The following is a 19,845-nucleotide window of genomic DNA, read 5'->3' as shown; positions in this document are numbered from 1 at the left end:
ACAGAAGGCAGAGCCGCGGCGCAAACTGTGGTCTAAAAGGCCAGCAGGAAAAAAGAAGTGGGAGGAATCACAGCTGGATCAAGTAATCATAGCTTTGTAACTGCAGCAGGATTCTGCCCCTTTCTGCACGCCCGACATTGCCTCAAAGATTAAGCACAATGAAGAGACATTACATGCTCAAAGGGTTGATTTCATGGCCAAACTCCCTACAAGTGGGAAGGCCAATTGGACGGGAATTCTCATATAAATTAGACCTTGCTACATAAGCAAAGTAGGGACGCGGTGGCTCAGTGGGTTAGGACGCTGAGCTCGTCGATCAGAAGGTCGGCAGTTTGGCGGGTCGAATCCCGAGTGCCGCGTAACAGAGTGAGCGCCTGTTACTCGTCCCAGCTTCTGCCAACCTAGCAGTTCGAAAGCACGTAAAAATGCAAATAGAAAAATAGGGACCGCTCCGGTGGGAAGGTAACAGCGCTCCGTGCGCCTTTGGCATCCAGTCATGCCGGCCACATGACCTCGGACAAGCGCTGGCTCTTCAGCTTTGAAACGGAGATGAGCACCGGCCCCTAGAGTCGGAAATGACCAGCACGCCTGTGCGGGGGAACCTTTACCTTTACCTTTTACATAAGCAAGCCTCGACCAACTTAGTTCTGAGGTATAGCTTGCTTAAATCAGAATTGGCGGGGACGGGGGCTTGGAATTACATTCAGTTATAGTCATAGTAAACCTCTTCAGAATAAATTCAAAATTAAAACATACAACTCCCAAGCGTGAGTAGTGAAAATAAACAGTGGCTGACAAAATCATGAAACGTGTATCTATGGAGGTCCTCAATCAGACAGGCAGGTCCTGGCTGTCCCCAAAGTGCTTTTTCCAAAAAGCAACTGGACTTCTGTTTTTTCCTTGAAGACCTTTGGCTTCTCAACCAAGAAGCTTCTTCAGATCTTCTTCGGTTCGTTTCTTCAGGGCTGAAGAAGCTTCTTGGGTGAGAAGCGAAACCTCTTCAATCCAGTTGCCGTTTTGAGAAAAGCCCCTTTGGGGTGTGAGACTTAGGACGAATTAAAAATAAAACAGAATTAAACTAAAATAAGTGGTCAGTGAATCCACTTCTCCAGGTATCTCACTACCTTCTGATTTGGAAGACCACCTATTTATAGAAACGGTCCTCTGAGACACCAGTGAGTCCTCCTTCTTGGCTCTTGCAAATATGTGACTAAAAGACACACCTCAGCTGCTTCGCTTCTCTTAGCTCACTGACCCAAGTCCATGTATCCTAACTTCATTCGTGATTAAGCATGGATGATGGATGTCTTAACCTGAAACTCATCAGTAGGGATGGTGAGAGGCTTGTGCTCCAGTTCAGGTCCCCTTGACTAGGAAAGAGCGAGGAGGTGGCAAAACTCTATACAGGATGACCTCAACTTATGACCACAAGGGAGCCCAACATTTCTGTTGCCAAGTGAGACAGTTGTTAAGTGAATTTTGGCCCATTTTTATGACCTTTCTTGCCACAGTTGTTAAATGAACATTGCAGTTATTAAGTTAGTAACACAGTTGTTAAGTAAATCTGGCTTCCCCATTGACTTGAGAACAGAACAGAACAGAACAGAACAGAATAGAATAACAGAGTTGGAAGGGACCTTGGAGGTCTTCTAGTCCAACCCCCTGATCAGGCAGGAAAACCTATACCATTTCAGACAAATGGTTGTCCAATCTCTTCTTTAAAACCTTCAATGTTGGAGCACCCACAACTTCTGGTGGCAGGCTGTTCCACTGATTGATTGTCCTCACTGTTAGGAAGTTTCCCCTTAGTTCCAGGTTGCTTCACTCCTTGGTTAGTTTCCATCCATTGCTTCTTATGCTGCCTTCAGGTGCTCTGGAGAAGAGGTGGAACACACACACACACATACACCGTTTCTTGGGGCAGCCCCTGACTTGTCAGAAGGACACAAAAAGAGAGCGCACATGACCCTGGGACACTGCAACCGTCATAAATATGAATCAGTCACCAAGGATCTCAGTTTTGATTGCATGATCCTGAGGATGCTGCAACGGTCGTAATTGTGAAAAATGCTCATGTAAGTCCCTTTTTTCACAGCTGTTGCAACTTTGCACAGTCACTAAACAAGTGGTTGTAAGTCAAGCACTGCCAAGTATTACTAAGCTTTCAGCTAACCTTTTAATCCCCAAGCTATGAATCTCAACACCACGAGACACGTTCAGTTCAAACTATGTATTTAAAAGGTGCAAACAGACAGCAGTTAAAGCCAACCAGGCTTACAAAATGCTAAGGGGAATCTATGCAGGCATCTACTAAAGTGTACCAGGAAGAGGGGGGGAAAGGGGGGGGAGGACAAATATTGAGTTGAAAAGCAAAGCTTGCTTGAAAAACAAGAATTAGCTGGGGAAAGCACTCCACGAATAAAAGGGCTTGTTGATTGACGCAGATCAACCAGGTGCCAAAAGCACAGAATCAACAGCCGTATTCCAAAAGCCCTGCAAATGTCTACCTTATTACCAGGAGAAATAATAATAATAATAAAAAAAAGAGATGGCATTAATGTTTGAATGCTTTTGGGGGAGGAAACCCCCGCAAAAAACCCTGGACTCCCCGTTAAAAGATACCCAAAGCACCTAAACAAAGAATCTCTTCCTGCTAATAATTCTGATGGGAGATAAATGGACACTACTCTTTCCAACCAAAAACGTGTCTAAAAAAAAAATACAGAGGTTGTTTCTCTTTTGTCTTTTCCCCAAAACCAGCCAGGCATCACTGCGGCCACCCTAACTTTCCATCAAGCTTTTAGTGGGAAACAAAACAAAGAAAGAAGTTAAATCCATGGGAGACTTCCAATGAATACTTAACAAACCTTTTTTAAGGGATGGAGTGGAGAGGGCAACAAAAGAGATGGTTTTTTAAAAAACTGTTTTTTTTTTTACTAGCCTTTAATCAGTTCACCTCTGATTCGGAAGAAGAGGTGGCAGTAGCAACAGAGGGAAAAAAATAGTTTTTATCTGTTCGCTGCCAGGTGTTCAATGCATAAATAATTCAATTATTGAATAAGCTCAATGCCACATCTTCAGAGGACAGCGAGCATCATTTATGCATCAATCTATAGCTAAGACACAGAGGACACTGCTGTGTCGGAATGAGTATTGAGTTCAAAGCATATCTATACCTTTCCAGCACATACAGCTTCAATTTTCACTATCGAACTTTCCAAAGTCGGCAGAGAGGTGTTAAACTAAATAACAGGGGGCACCTGAATTAGACTAGGTGGTACCAGGATGAATAGTAGTGTAATTGTGAAAAGGAACTTGGAATCCTAGTGCACCATCGCTCAAATATGAGCCAGCCATGTGCTGCAGCAGCCAAAAAAACCAATGTAATCCTAGGCTGCATTAGCAGAGGGACAGAATCAAGATCACGTAAAGTATTTGTATCGCTGTATAATGCCTCAGTAAGACCACTCTTGGAATATTACATCCACTTTTGGTCGCCACACTACAAAAAAGATGTTGAGACTCTAGAAAGAGTGCAGAGAAGAGCAACAAAGATGATTAAGGGCCTGGAGGCTAAAATATATAAGGAACTGTTGCTGGAATTGGGGATGTCTCATTCAATGAGGAGAAGGACGAGGGGGGACATGATAGCAGCCTTCCAATATCTCAGGGGCTGCCCCAAAGAAGAGGGAGTCAAGCTATTCTCCAAAGCACCTGAAAGCAGGACAAGAAGCAACGGATGGAAACTAGTCAAGGAGAAAAGCAACCTAGAACTAAGGAGGAATTTCCTGATGGTGAGGACAATTGATCAGTGGAACAGCTTGCCTCTGGAAGTTGTGGGTGCTCCAACTCTGGAGGTTTTTAAGAAGAGACTGGACAGCCATTTGTCTGAAATGGTTATAGGGTCTCCTGCCTGAGCAGGGGGTTGGACTAGATGACCTCCAAGGTCCCTTCCAACTCTGTCATTCTGTTAGTAGGGATACAATCCCCCCCACCCAGAGCAAAGGCTTATTGCAAAGGCTTTCACTGCTTTCTATTTATCACATGGCCCATTTTATTTTTATTTTTATTTTTATTGCATTTATATCCCGCCCTTCTCTGAAGACTCAGGGCGGCTTACAAGCTTAGCTCAATCATCCTAGCTCAATGAAAAACGCAAGAGAGAAAAATGCAAAACAAGAAACCCAAAATCTAAAATATTATAAAGGTACGTCTGAATTCCAGATAGAATTGGTGACTTCCTAGGTCGCTGTCAGGAAACCAGCAAAGGCTCCATTATATTTTGCCCCTCTCGACATGCTAGGTTGGATACTTTGCTTTTCAGCCCCAAGTCGCAATTCGGTGATGGCATTTTGTGTCATTTAGAGAGGGCGTCTGCATATCTACCACAATCAGTGTGAATTGTGTTGCTCATATCACACACAGGGGTGGTCAAATCCAGGTGTTTCCCCCCCCCAAAAAAATGCAAGGCAAACTTTGACAATGCCTTCTAACCGAGGGGTCCCCAACCGTGGCAACGTTAAGACCTGTGGACTTCAACTCCCAGAATTCCCCAGACCCTTGTTCTAACCTACAAAGTAAAAATCTCCTTTCTATCCAAAGCTCTAATAGAAACTTTTCCACTCAACTTTTTTCCACTTCATTAAAATCACACGCTCTGCCCGTCTCCTGGGAAACCCTGACATGGGGAAGCAGAGTAGATTCTACTATTAGTAATACACGGAAGGATAATTTTTGTGTGTGTCAAAGCTACCTTGCACTAGCGGAATCAGTCAGACATAAGCCAATTAACATGATTTGCAGATCTCAAAAGATTAGTCAAGTGGCCTCTGACTGAAAAACCTCAAAGAAATATTCCTTTTGTTTATAGTTTATAAACCTGGTGGGCAACCACATTAATCCCTTCCCAGAATCTACAAAAGGATCCCCTGGATTGAATTTCTTCTCCGAGAATCAGACGGAGCCCAATCAATGCTTGCTGCATTCTGACGAGTTAGGGTAGATAAATTGTATACCTCGCTTTTCAGAGGGGGGGGGGAAACCAGGATTGCAGACAGATTGAGAATTCCTCACGCAAACGCTCTTATCCTAACAAGCCATCTTTATCTCCCATCGCCACCAATGCTTCTGATCCATCCACTGGGTGGATTTAAGGATGGAACTCCATCAGGATGTCCCTGTAAATGCAGTTACTAAGATGAAAAGGGGACTGCCTCCAAAACGAGGTGGCAAAAGGATTGCAAAAAATAAAATAACCAGGATACGTATAAGCTAAAAAATATTGATAGATGTAAAAATGTTATTTTTATTTAATTGGTATAATAAAAATTGTATTAGTTCACATGACACAGTAAATACTAAGGGGAAAAGAGAGGAAATATTTAATGTAGTAGTTTGAGACTTGTACTAAAGATACTTGTAGGTTACTGAATTATCGATTAACTCAGCCGCCATGTTGCTTTTTAAATACTTAAAAGGTAAAATTAAAAAAACCAATAAAACATTTTTAAAAAAGGATTGCAAAAAAGAGTAATTGGGGGAAGACACGGGCTGTTTTAGGAGCACGGAAATGTCTGTTCCCGGCGTTTGTAAATTCCTCCTGTTTTGAGAGCCCTAAAAACGCACAAAAAATACAGGAACATCTTGACCAAAATTTAAACCAAGGCAGTTGTTAAATCAGCTGTGCCCCATTTTTATGACCTTTTTTTTTGCAGAGAATCATTGCAGCTGTTAAGCCGATCTGCCTCCTCCCGTTGATTTTTACTTGTCGCAAACCGTGATCACGTGACCTGGGAGGACGCTGCGGATCACGTGACCTGGGAGGATGTTGCGACCATCACAGATACATGCCAGCTGCCAACTGCCCAAATTTTGATCATGTGACTGTGGGATGGTACGACGGTCATAAGTGTGAGGGCAGGTTGCAAGTCACTTTTTTCAGTAAATTCAGACTGTTGCAAAATGAATAGTTATATGTCAAAGACTACTGTGGTTCTTTTACCAATGTGGGAGAAGCGCACATTGTGGGTTACTCGGGGCCTCGGATATTTTATTTATAATTGTCAGTGATGTTGGCTTCCTTCTGAGACAAAGGTAACTTTTAGTTGTACGATCTAGAGAGTTTCGAAGGTTCAAAGTAACACAAGTTAGGAATTAGTGAGAGGGAATTATGCTCTGCTAATCTGAAAAATGCATGTTATGAAGGGATAATGGTGGCGATAACAGCTAAATTACAGCATTTCTCTTTATAAAACTAACCTTCCTCTCTTAAGTGTATACAATTTTTGCAGCCATAATAATACTGCAATAGGCAGTTTGCTCGAAATGCAGACACAGGTCGCTCTATTTTCCATTCCTCTTTTTCCCCCCTGAGAATATAAATCCATTTGCTTCTGTTAAGAGTGTGGTTCTTGAAATCAATTCCCTGTGCTGACATGGATTACGAAAAGAAATATATAATGGAAGGTCAAGATCAAGCTATTCTCCAAAGCCGCTGAAGGCAGGACAAGAAGCAACAGGTGGAAACTCATCAAGCAGAGAAGCAACCTAGAACTAAAGAAGAATTTCCTGACAGTGAGAACAATTAACCAGTGGAACCACCTGCCTCCAGAATCACTGGAGGCTTTTAAGAAGAGACTGGACAGCCATTTGCCTGAAATGGTATAGGGTTTCCTGCCTCAGCAGGGGGTTGGACTAGAACAGCGTTTTCCAACCTTAGGAACTTGAAGATGCGTGGACTTCAACTCCCAGAATTCCCCAGCCAGCATAGCTGGCTGGGGAATTCTGGGAGTTGAAGTCCACGCATCTTCAAGTTCCTAAGGTTGGAAAACGCTGGACTAGAAGACCTCCAAGGTCCCTTCCAACTCTTGTTATTCTGTTATGAGACATATAATGGAACGGGGAGGAGTAGAACAGGAAAATATCTTGCACTCCTTGAGGAATCCAGTTCAGTGGCTGGCAGCTGTGAAAAAGCCAACACTTTTTTTTGAACATTTCAATCTGGCCTGTTTTAAATGATTTTTCATTTGAGGTGGCGGTATCTAACGTTGGTTTAAATACTTCGCTTAAAACCTGTGATTGTTTATTTTAGCGGTTCATTTTATTCTATTTCATTCAGCTGGAACATCTTGGGGGATGTAAAACAAAAACAGAACCAAAACAGCTGTTAAATGAATTCCAAAACAATTCTGTGCCTTTTTAGCAGGCATAACAATGAAGGGTTTTTTTTTCTTCTTCCCTTAATGGTACATTAGTGTCTGTTGGGAAATAAGAGTGCTTCCTTCAAAAAGCGTGAAAAGGGAAAAATGAAAGGGGGTTACTAAAGCTCTGGTGGCTTTCTAAGGGCTTTTGGGAGTCGAAATATTTCTATAAATAAAATTAAAATAAGTGTATATAGGAAAAGGCTGGAAAATAAAAGATGCGGTAACAATATCTGAATATAAATCTATTATACGGCTACTTTGGAAAGTGGTATGAAAGTGACACAGGTGTAACTCAAAACGAAATAGCAACAACAGTCCAAATACAGGTAAGTCCTCAACTTATGACCACAATGGAGCCAAGAGCCTTGGTGGAGCGGTGGGCTAATGCCTCCTTAAGTAACCCCAGCTGCCTGCAATTAGTGCAGGTTCGCATCCCACCAGGCTCAAGGTTGACTCAGCCTTCCGTCCTTCCGAGGTAGGTAAAATGAGGACCCAGATTGTTGGGGGCAATTAAGCTGACTTTGTAATAATGCCGCTTGGGGGGGGGGCTGAAAGCCCTAATAAGCAGGCAGATACATAGAATGAAGGCTATTGCTAAGCACATTGATTTGTGCTTCTTAGATTGTAAGTCGCCCTGAGTCTTCGGAGAAGGGCGGGATATAAATGGGATTAAAAAAAATCTGTCTGAAGTTCAGGAGGGGCCTTCAGACATCTCTAAATGTCCATGGAGGTTCTCCGTCATCCAGGTCTTGGTTGTCCCAAAGGTGCTTTTTCAAGAGGCAACTGGACTTTCTAGTTTTCCTTTGAAGATGTTTCACTTCTCATGCCAGAAGCTTCTTCAGCTCTGACTGGATGGTGGGGAAAGGGAAGGATTTACACTCCATGCAGACAGCTGGTCATTTGCATCCTTTTATAGAGTTGTTCACTTGGAGGTTTGTCTGTGTCCTCAGGGTCTTCAAAGAAATGTCTTCAAAGAAAAACAAGGAAGTCCAGTTGCCTCCTGAAAAAAGCACCTTTGGGACTTCACACATCTGGTTGGTAATATGACAGAAGGAACAGCTGGAGGACAGGCAACCTGTTTTTGTCAGTAAGAAAATGACCAAGGAAATCTCTGGCCAAGGTTTAGTGGTCTTCTACCTCTGACTTGTCTTCCAGCCCTCAAAAAAATAAAAAAACTACCTCCACAATTACAACAGATTGCCTCACCACTGCTGTGACCAAGAACTGGCGACTTGAAGACTTCTGGACTTCACTTCCCAGAATTCCCTAGCCAGCCTTGTCCCACAAGTCCACAAACCTTAAAGTTGCCAAGTGTGGAGACCCTTGTCCATCCTCTCGTGTGGAGATATTTTTTCCTTGCCTTCAAGCTCTGTGCCACTGACTGTCCCCAAGTATCTGAGATACACGACTAGCCTTTGAGAGACCCATACAGTGCAGGCTCATGAAGGCACTTGGATGGCTCCGTGTTTGGTGAGCCACGTGACTAAGACTGCACATGATATTGGGTAGGACCAAGGGCTGCAAAGTGCCACGACCACCAGATGCCACATCATCCACAAAGAGGAGGGCCCGAGTTTAGTAACAAAACTTGCAGCCAAGTGAGGGAGTTGAAGTCCACCAGTCATAAAAAAGCCAAGGTTGCCTACCCCTGCTCTTGGGGCAGGAGGAACGTGGCCAGAATCACAGTTAAGATTGTAAAAGGGGGAAAGCTCGCTATCCAACTGAATCTCTCGCCCCTTCTGCTGGAAGCCAACGCACAAACGACAATGGGTCTGGCTTCAATTTGGCCCTGCAGAATGCAAAAGCAGAGTCTCTGCGTTACGACGGCCTAAGAATCCAATTCTCTTTGTAGAAAGCAAGCTTTTTGGTCCCACGTCAAGAGAAGATGGAATTAAAGAGGCCCATCGCACGATGCGAGCTTTTGCCACTGCAGAGCTGCTGCAGTTATTAAGGATCATGGAATAATTGCTGCTTTTAGGGAGATTTTTCCATATCCGGTCCATTTCACTGCATTTTTCCTACTCCTCCAAATTTCTCTTGTTCCCGCTCCCATCTCCTAGAAATTCTTACAGAGACTCCGGAGCTGTAAGGTAAAAGGTAAAGGTTCCCCCGCACATGCGTGCTAGTCGTTTCTGACTCTAGGGGCCGGTGCTCATCTCCGTTTCAAAGCCGAAGAGCCAGCGCTTGTCCGAGGACGTCTCCGTGGTCATGTGGCCGGCATGACTAGACGCCAAAGGCACACGGAACGCTGTTACCTTCCCACCGTAGTGGTCCCTATTTTTCTACTTGCATTTTTACGTGCTTTCAAACTGCTAGGTTGGCAGAAGCCGGGACGAGTAACAGGCGCTCACTCTGCTACGCGGCACTCGGGATTCGACCCGCCAAACTGCCGACCTTCTGATCGACAAGCTCAGTGCCCTAACCCACAGAGCCACCACGTCCCTGTAGGTTGCGGCAAAAACTTTGCCAGCTCAAGAGACTTCCCACTTGGCACTTTTTGGCTCCAGACTCTTGCTCTTAAAACAAAAAAACCAACAACTTGCACCAAGAACAATGCCTGCCCGTTTCGTGCCAACCGCGGTTTGAGGTTTGTTACAGGCTCCTGGGCACCGTCCTTACGGCTCCTTTTAAAATGGTGTGTGTGTGTGTGTGTGTGTGTGTGTGTGTGTGTGTGTGTGTGTGTGTGTAGGGTATGAATGGAAACCTTGCATTCCATAATCGGGGCATTGTTCTCTCTCACTGGACCCATAAGAGAGCTTCTCCCACAGAATGCCAGGGAAGGGCGTGGGTCTTATTTTTAAAACAGTAAATTATGTTAATTCATTTCCTCTGGCCAAACAGCAGCCATAAACGTGGGGAAGGAGGGGAGAGAAATGTAAACAGGAGTCTGCAACAAGAAAGTAGGAGGGAAAGAGCGAGCAGGCGGGACGGAGGCCAAGTGCCTCTTGAGGAGGAGGAGGAGGAGAAGGCCTTGGTTTCAGGGTCCAGAAGCATCGCCCTGGACTCTACCTTAAGTTCTCTGGAAGAAGCATAAATGGAGCCATTTTCCCCGCTTTTCGACTTGACGGGCAGCTGGGAAGCCAGAAAATTACTCAGAAGACATATCTGTCATCTCAGGAGCTTTCACCCACACGTTATGGGAAGCAAATGTCAACTTCAACCAAGATCTAAACAGGCAGCCAGTTTGAGGTTTCATCGTGAAAATCTTTACTCTGTAAACGATCTAGGCCAGATCCCAATACATAACTTTTCCAAAAAAAAAGACTTATGTGTTGTTGGAGGGAAGAACTTATGCAACTCTCCCGCTTTGGAGAACGATGGATGGGATGGATGGATGGATGGATAGATGGACAGGAAGGAAGGGAGGAAGGAAGGAAGGAAGGAAGGAAGGGAAAGAGGAGGGAGGATGTAGAAGGTTAAAGAAAAATCTTCCTTGATTCCTCTTACAAAGCTTTAAAGTAGATATGTCAAGTTATTTTGGGCGTGGTAACTTCAGTTTGGTTTCTTGCCCCCAAATAAAGTCAATTATCAATTAAGGGTACAAAACTCTCCGTAGACGTCTGCATACAGTTTTGATGTTCTCATATACAACTAGCTAACCACCCCCCCACCCCAAAAAGAACCCTCCCCACCGTGCTTTTCATACAATCAACAGTGCTTCAAAGCCGCAACCTCCTGACTTGGGTAGCCACAAGCAGACCGGCAAGTATTCTAATGGGAAAAGGTGTGTATGGGGGGGGGGAACTGTTCAGTTTATCAATGTCCTGAATTTCAGAATTATTATTTACGAGAAGAAAGGAACGGAGCGAGATTGATGTGAAATACCGTCTCCGCTGCTCAGTTACGGGGCTAAAATAGCTGCAATCGGAACCTGTTCAACAAGATCCCTGGTTCAAATGTAATATATTAATACACCGAAGCGATTACAGCATGCAGGTGAGCCGAAAACTAGCAAAGGTTATTTCGACGTCAGAAAAATGCCGACCCAGAAAAGAAAAAGAAAAAAAAAAGCCTTGAAGAACACAGGTGGCCCTCGACTTACAACAATTCATTTAGTGACCGTGTAAAATTACACCAGCACTGGGGCCAAAAAACGGACGGATGACCGTTTTTTCCACTCTTGCGACTTTTACAGCATCCCTGTGGGTCAGGTGATCAAAATTCAGACGCTGGGCAACTGGCTCATACTTATGACGGCCTCCTCGGGGTCACGTGATCCCCTTGTGTGGACCTTCTGACGAGCAAAGTTGGGAGGGGGGAAGAAACCAGTTTCTCTCAACGACCGTGCCACTAACATAACAACCCAAGTGATTCACTTAATAACGGAGGCAAGAGAGGTTGTAAAATGGGGCAAAACTCACTTAGCAACCATCTTACTTAGCAAGAGAAACGTTGGCCTCCGTTGTGCTTGTAACCTGTATCAGTTAATGCGACCTAAATGTTGCAAATACTTAAGGCCACTGGGCTTCCTTTGTTTTCCTTTGAAGACTTTTCTCTTCTCATCCAAGAGGCTTCTTCAGGTTCTGACTGGATGGTGGAGAATGGCAGGATTTATACTCCTCGCAGACCGCTGGTCATTTGCCTTCTTTTTAGAGAGTCGTTGAGGCCACCTGGAGGCTTATCTGTGTCCTCAGGGTCACCTGAGTGGTGCAAATGGGTGTGGAGCCTTCTGGGAACTGCTGACAGGACCGTGTTGTAGACTGGAGATGGATGATGTCGTGTCCCTCCCGCTCTGTTGAGGGAGGGCTGTTCAATTTTGACCTAGGTGGCCTCTTGAACCCCTCTTGCACACTCAGGTGACCCCGAGGACACATACAAACCTCCAAGTGGCCTCAACGACCCTCTAAAAGAATGCAAACGACCAGCGGTCTGCAAGGAGTCTCAATCCTTCCCTTCCCCACCATCCAGTCAGAGCTGAAGAAGCTTCTGGGATGAGAAGCGAAACGTCTTCAAAGAAAAACAAAGGAAGTCCAGTGGCCTCTTGTGGGGGGGGGAAGCACCTTTGGGATAAGCAGGACCTGGATGATGGAGAATCTCCATACAGACACTGAATGACAGTCCGCTTTTAAAGGCAATCCTAGTTTCCTGAAGAGTTTTCTTTTGTGTGGCGGGGGAGGCGGGGGTTTGGCATTTTTCTGACTAGCAATAACTTAGCCACAGAAATGTTGGGCTGAGTTGTGACCGTGCTGACTGACTGATTGACACAACTCCCTTGTAACGGAGAGGAAAGAGCTTCCAAGGACGCAAGTTTAAAATCGCAGCCTCGTCCCCTGTCTTTGCCTGCTGAAGGTAAAGGAACCCTAAATCCTGGACGTTAAACAGAGACGGTTAGCCAGCATGCATCACTCCCGGAGGAGCCAGACAAGGAACTGACTCAACAATCCTGAGCCAATTTCCACCCATCGGGGGTGGGGGAGGTGGGGGGCAAACAAACCTTTTTCTGTGCCTCAGCTTTGCAGGAAGCCCAGACCTCATTCATCCCTGACAGAGTTAGTCCCCGGATGGTGCCGTGTTTCCGATTGAGTCAATTAATTCGATCGACCGCAAGCACAGACAGGTTACTGCGAGTCTTCGTTATTATTTTTAATTTATGTCTATTTCCTTGCTCCGGAGCGAGCCACAAGGAACGGAACATTGAAAAGAAGACATTGTTTAGATGACCTGCGTTCAACGTCTTTACGTGTTTCTAAAGGTCACACAAACCCACAAGGCAGAACGTGGCTTGTGCAGCCAACCATACCGGAGTCTTCTAGCCATGTTAGACTCCGTCCCCATAAGTATACAGGCCGGTCCTCAACTTACAACCATTCGTTTCAAAGTTACAACGGCACTGAAAATAATCACTTATGTATGACCAAATGTCTGTGGAGATTCTCAGTCCTCCAGGGTCCTGGTTGTCCCAAAGATGCTTTTTTCAGGAGGCCACTGGACTTCCTTGTTTTACTTTGAAGACGTTTCCCTTCTCATCCCAGAAGCTTCTTCAGCTCTGACTGGAGGGTGGGGGAATGGAAGGGTTTGTACTCCTTGCAGACCGCTGGTCATTTGCCTTCTTTTAGACCAGACATGTCAAACTCGCGACGTCACGTGATGTCACGCAACATATCGGGACGGTTTTGCCATGGCCAGCAATGGGGTGGGGGCGGCTTCTGGATGACGCGTCCGGCCCGCGGGCCGGCAGTTTGACACCCCTGTTTTAGACAGTCATTGAGACCACTCGGCGATTTATCTGATTTGAAAGATGGGTCAAAGAGGTCATCTATGTCAAAACTGAACATCCCTCTCTCAATAGAGGGGGGTGGGTGGGGATAGAACATTATTTATCTCCAGTCTACAGCACGACCAAGAAGGCTCCACACCCATTTCCACAACTCAGGTGACCCCGAGGACACAGATAAACCTCCAGGTAGGCTCAACGAGTCGCTAAAAGGATGCAAATGACTAGCTGTCTGCAAGGAGTATAAATCCTTCCATTCTCCCCATCATCCAGTCAGAGCTGAAGAAGCTTCTTGGATAGGAAGCGAAACGTCTTCAAAGAAAAACAGAAAAGTCCAGTGGCCTCCTGAAAAAAAAGCACTTTTGGGATATGACTCATGGCTGTTTTTCACGCTTAAAACCACTAACCCTAACCCTCCCCTTGGTCATGTGACCAGAATTCAGCCATTTGGCAACTGATTCATATGTATGACGGTCACAGTCTCCCGGGAACTACGTGACCCCTTTTTGCAACCCTCTTGTCAAATTCAGATTTGTTTAGGAGAGGATTAAAAAAACAACGCATGCTCTGTACATCAACCCCCTTTCTCGGCTCCACGCTACCAAGCCTGTAAATTTTCAAGAGTTTAATTCATAGATATCATCTTTAAATACTTTTGACAGCTACCCAACATTTTTATTCTACTCTATTTCAGTTGCACTGGGAAGGAGAAAGTCGGGGTTGTCATGGGATATTTTCAAAGGGACTATCATAAGTCAAGGTTATTTTTTTATTATTTTTTGAAAGAAACCCAGAATGAGTCTCGCATGAATCACTAAAGGATGGAACACAAGTACAAATTTGCTAAGTTTTCCAAAACTAACCTTTCACACTAATTGCCCCCAAAAGCCATTCCAAAAGGATAACAGTGGTAAGGTCCTGCCATGTTCCAGTAAAAACAAGGCTTCCCAAATTGTATCTAGAACTATTAGCGATCTGACCTCTTATATCCAAATACAGACATTTCTAAGGCTGAGCATTTAAAAAGAATGAAAACCTGATTGCTTTGTGGCGTGTTTTCCAACAGTCCCTTCCAGAGCCTAATAACCAAATACCTAAGCTTGTGTAAATCTTTCACAAAATAAATTTACCAGGCCCAGGAAATATATATATATATATATTCCTTCCAACCAAGAATGAACCTTTTCTTCAGCAGCTCTGGAAGGCAGAGGGGGGGGGGGAGAGAAAGAGAGAGAAGACTAAAAAAGGGCAGAAACGAAGACAAATGCAGGCTTATTCCAAAGAGGTCTCTGTTCCCAATTTACATTTTTCTTCCTTTCCCCTACGCTCGAAATTAAGTTTAAGCACTTAATGTAAGAAGTAGCCTGGAGTTATTGGCTGGATTTCTTCCTGAAAATTGGATGGGTTTTGATGAAATGGAACCGTTAAGATTAGTCAAAGCGCTCCTTGCCATGTTTACAAAACTACAATGTGGAGACTGTGCAATCAGGGCAGCGCACCAAATGGAAGGCAGCCGATGTTTATCTGACTTATGAACCAGGAGGTCTCATTTGGATAGCACTGTTTGTGCAAACACCGGCAAAACTTCAGACCTACACAATCACATATATTCACGGCCCTCGCTTCGGAATATAGAGCAAGGATTCATCCCATTTTACACCGACACGCCAAATAAAATGGCAGATTCGGGGACCGCGCAGATGTTTTCTCCATTCAGACCGTCGCTGTGTGTTGCCTTTCAGTGAACTGCGAGTCTGTTCACACACGGTTGCTCATGCTGGGGTTGTTTCCTTTGGGGTGTTTTTATAAGGGGAGATGGAGCAAATCGCGAGAGAATGTGACAAGCTAATGTCTGGAAATGCAGAGTTCGTAGCTTCAATTTTATGCTGAGCATGTTGCAAAAGACAAAGGAAAGCCTTGTCTAAAAAAAATTGTCCAAAGGTTTTGTCTACAGCCAGTAACAATCCTGGGTGGTATAAACAGAGGCATAGAATCAAAACCGTCTGAAGTGTTAGGACCGCTGTTCAAAGCCTTAGTAAGGCCACACCTGGAATACTGCATCCAGTTTTGTCACCACGCTAAAAAAAATACATATGTTGAGACTTTGGAAAAAGAGAAGAGCAACTAAGATGATTAAAGGCCTGGAGACTAAAACGTATGATGAACGGTTGCAGGATTCGGTTTTGGCTGGTCTAGAGAAAAGAAGGACTAGAGGTGACACGGGTAGCAGTATTCCAGTATTTGAGGGGCTGCCCCAAAGAAGAGAAGGGGGTCAACGTATTCTCCAAAGTACCTGAAAGCAGGACAAGAAACAATGGATGGAATCTAATCAAGGAGAGAAGCCACCTGGAATTAAGGAGAAACTTCCTAACAGTGAGGACAATTAACCAGTGGAACAGCTTTGCCTCTGGAAGTTGTAGGTAATCCATTACTGGAGGTTTTTAAGAAGAGAGCAGACAGCCCCCTGTCTGAAATGGTATAGGGTCTCCTGCTTGAGCAGGGGGTTGGACTAGATGACCTCCAAGGCCCCTTCCAGCTCTATTCTGATGGATTGGTTGCTATGCATTGTATAAAACAGCTGCAAGGTTGATAAGACTTGACTGCAGGAAAAACTTAAGTAATACTGACATCTGCTAAGCTTGTAAGCCGCCCTGAGTCTTCGGAGAAGGGCGGGATATAAATGGAATTAAAATAAAATAAATAAATAAATAAATAAATCTGTTGAATACCGAAAGATGCTCTTATCTGTGACAGTTAAATAAAAAAAAAGCTGAAGGTCTGAGAATCCTTTCATAAAACCCCATATGAAAAAAATGGAGTTGGCCAGATTAAATGATTAGACCCATCACCAGGCATCCCATTTCTCTGATTAAAAAGTCTAGAAAAACCTGACTTTAAACATAGGTTTTTACTCTTATTACTATTTAAGAAAACTGGGGTGCTGTTGTTTTTTTAACTGTTTGAATTGTTTCATTGATTTAGAATTGTGAGCTGTAGGGCAGCTATAAAAATTGCATAAACAAATACGTAAAATATAAATATTTCTAAAGTTTGCTAATGAATAGTCAATAATAATAATAATAACGACAACAACATCAACAACAATAATAGTAGAATCATAGTCAGTAAATCCAAAGTGAAGCAGGCCTGAATATTCCCCTTGGTTTGGACAGGCCCAATTAGGGGAAGGCTACTTCCTTAGCTGAATGAACAGATGAGAGACAGATCACCATGGGGGGAAAAAATCTATCTGGCCACAAGGAGTTGCAAATGACTTGATGGCCCATAATGAATCAATCAGCCACTTGAGACCTGGCTACATTGTCAAGTTCCACATCCCATTAAGACATTTTCAAAGCCATCAATTGGAAGCTGCTCTCCAGCCATTTATCCCCATTTCAGTACCTTTCATTCAGAGAGATGACAGAGGACAGATAATAATCCTCCTCTTTTGTGAATCCTTTGGGGTATTTGAAAAGCGTTTTCATGTCCCCTTAAACTCAATAATGTTTCTCAAGATTCAGTTTTCAAGGTCCCTGCTCGAGTCTTTACTTTGGGGACACTGATCAGTTCTCCAAAAAATATTCTTTTTGGCACCTGTTTCACACAGAATACCTGGATAAAAAAAATATTTTTTTTATCTGCAACCAAAGGGCATGGTCACTCATTATTATGTAATTATGTAATGGTTAAGGCATCCGGCCTTAACTGTTGTAGTCCTGCCTTGGGCATAAAGCCAGTTGGGTGACCTTAAGCCAGTCATTTCCTCTCAGCCCTAGAAAGCAAGTAATGGCAAATAACTTCCCAAGAAAAATTCAGGGACTAATCTGGGCAATCGACGCTAACTATAGGGCGCAAAAATGAAAAAAAACCTGTAAGGCACAAAAATAAAAAAAGACTGGATCTAAACAAGATGTCTTTTAAGAAGAGAGTCAACAACCATTTGTCTGAAATGGTATATATAGGATTTACTGCTTGAGCAGGGGGTTGGACTAGAAGACCTCCAAGGTCCCTTCCAACTCTGTCATTCTGTCACTATATGCCATTATCAGAAGAAAGATTCAAATTCTGAGCTTGCAACCATTTTCCTGCTCATCCTCCACTGCTAGAGTTCACCCATGATCGGTTTGTTGTGAGAAACAGCCTAATCTATTCCCAAAGCATTCCAAATTTTTCACTTGTTGGCTAGATTAAGCTGCAGGCAACTTGTTTGCAACATAATAATAATCATAATCATCATAATCATCATCATCATCATCATCAAAATAATAATAATAACAATAACAATAATAATAATAATAATGTGGATATCAAAACTCCATTGTTGCCCTCTGGGAAAGCTGAATAATAAACAAGAGAATGCAGCTTTTTGTTTTAATTCAAATATAGACTCTTCTCTCTGGTGTTTCTCAACTTTGACAAGTTTAAGATGAGTGGACTTCAACTCTCAAAATTACACATCCAGCTGGGGAATTCTGGGAGCTGAAGTCCACCCATCTTAAACTTGCTGAGGCTGAGAAACACTCATTTTAAACTGGGGGGGGGGGGGAAGAAGAGAGAGAGAGAAAGAGGGAGAGAGAAAGAGAGATGAGATGAGATGGGGAAGCAGAAGTTCTCAGTCCTAATATAAACATGTAACACCCGTGCAGTTGCCAGCACAAAAGCACCTTGCCAAGATTTTGCTAATTCGTAGGAAGGCAGGGAGTTAAAAACAACAAAAGTTTAAACTCCTGAAGGCATCAAAGCATTTGCACACCCTCACTAGCACCGGGAAGCCAACGCGCTCTCCATGGCTTGATGCTTATCTGTAGGAAGAACTCTTATCTAGCCAAGCTGGGTCTAGTGTCAAGTCGCAACTTATGTAGGGTCAAGAGAGTTGGAAATTACTTTTTGAGCCTTGCCGTGGAGAGCTGACAGTTTGACTGCCTACTCATAATCCCATTGTTACAAGAGGAGGGAGAGGGTAGTAACAGGGTTGTGAAGTGAATCCAGCTTCCCCATTGACCTTGCTCATCAGAGAGTCGCAAAAGGGGGACATGTGACCCCCCCCCAGGACACTGCGAACGTCATAGACACAAGTCAGTTGCCAAGCCTCTGAATTTTGATCGCGTGACCATAGGGGATGCTGCAACAGTCGTGTCATATGTCCCTTTTTTCAATGCCGTTGTAACTTGAAAGAGTTACTAAATGAAATTTGGTAAGGCGAGGAATTACCGGTACTTTAAAATAACTTTAATTGGGACAGGGGGAGTAAATGGGGCCTGTTTCTATGTTTTAAAAAAAAGAAGGAGAAGGCTTTCTTCTTTAAGAGAGGTGATGGCGAGTCTGAAAAGGCTGTTCTGGTCTTCCAACAAGAAAAGGAGAGCAACCAGTTGCAGGCCTGTAACGGTTCTTCACTCCTTGGTTGGTTTATTCCTGATAAGGGATCTCTCACCGTTGGACCACCCGCCCGCAGCCCACCGCCCCTTCTTTCCTCTGCCTCCGTCCTGATAAGGGCCAACCTGGTTTGTGGGGGGGGGGGGAGGGATCCGATCGTGGGTTGTAGCCACTGGGCTAAATCTTGGGCATTGAGAACTGTCCTTCGTCTGTCACTCCCGGGGAAGTTAATGGATTCGTTTGTTTAGTTAGCGCAATTGGGAATTAGGCAGAGCCCGGCTGAAAGAGATTAGCAGAGGAGGGGAGAGGCTGTCCTGATCCACCCTGGAAGAATGCAATTGTTTTCCTTGTCCTCCAGACCGAAAACTGGAAGCCAATGGCGGGATTTCACACCTCCTCAGATGGAGCAGCCATGGGGCGCCCCCAGAGCGCCCCCCCCAGAGCACACCTGCGTGGGCAGGATACAAAGGCAAGGAGAGGGCAGGGGGGGTGACTGAGGGGGCTTCAGCTGCAGAGAGGGAGGGAGGGAGGGGAAAGAAAAGGAAGGAAGGAAGGAGAAAGAAAAAAAGATAAAGAGAGAGAAGAAGGAGGGAGAGGAGGAAAGTGAGAAAAGGAGGGGAAAGAAGAAAAAGAAAAAAGGGGGAAGGAGGATTGAGGGAGGGAGGAAAAGAGAAAAAAAAGGAAGGGAGAAAAGAGGGAAGGAGGGAGGGAGGGAGAAAATTACACGAACCGCCTCCAGAGTCTCACTATTAGGCAGTTTTCAAAAAGTCCAACAGGAATAATAATAATAAAAAAATGACACTGTAATTACTCGGGACCGTTTCCTTGCCCTCTCCTTACCTCTTGCTGACTCGGCGCACAGGAGGGTCCCCAGAATAAGCAGCCCAATCCGGATTTCCATCTTGAACGCAGCTCCCAGCTGACTCTCTAAAAAAGCCTGGAAGTTAGAGAGAGGGGAAAGGGTGAACACACAGCGCCAAATCCTGATCAGCTCAAGAACGCAACACGAAGGCGAAAAACCAACAAAATACAAAACTAAACACAAAAGGCGGC

The 19,845-nt window shown here is 44.3% G+C and overlaps 1 protein-coding gene across 2 annotated transcripts in view; it reads right to left on the bottom strand.

Annotated features, from left to right (window-relative positions):
- FGFRL1 (fibroblast growth factor receptor like 1) overlaps positions 1-19,845 on the bottom strand; it is a 139,642-nt gene that overhangs the window by 117,280 nt on the left and 2,517 nt on the right. Inside the window, exon 2 of one of the 2 annotated variants that reach the window (XM_083362336.1) lies at positions 19,633-19,729. In XM_083362336.1, the coding sequence (XP_083218462.1) occupies positions 19,633-19,693 (61 nt within the window). In that variant the 5' untranslated portion in view covers positions 19,694-19,729. The remainder of the gene's footprint in view (positions 1-19,632; positions 19,730-19,845) is intronic. The other variant, XM_083362337.1, reaches the window with a different exon arrangement.

This window comes from Vipera ursinii (assembly GCF_947247035.1).
Source record: "Vipera ursinii genome assembly, chromosome: 4".
Classification (NCBI taxonomy): Eukaryota; Metazoa; Chordata; class Lepidosauria; order Squamata; family Viperidae; genus Vipera; species Vipera ursinii.
Note: the sequence above shows the minus strand (reverse complement) of the source record. Positions and strands in the feature narration are given on the sequence as shown.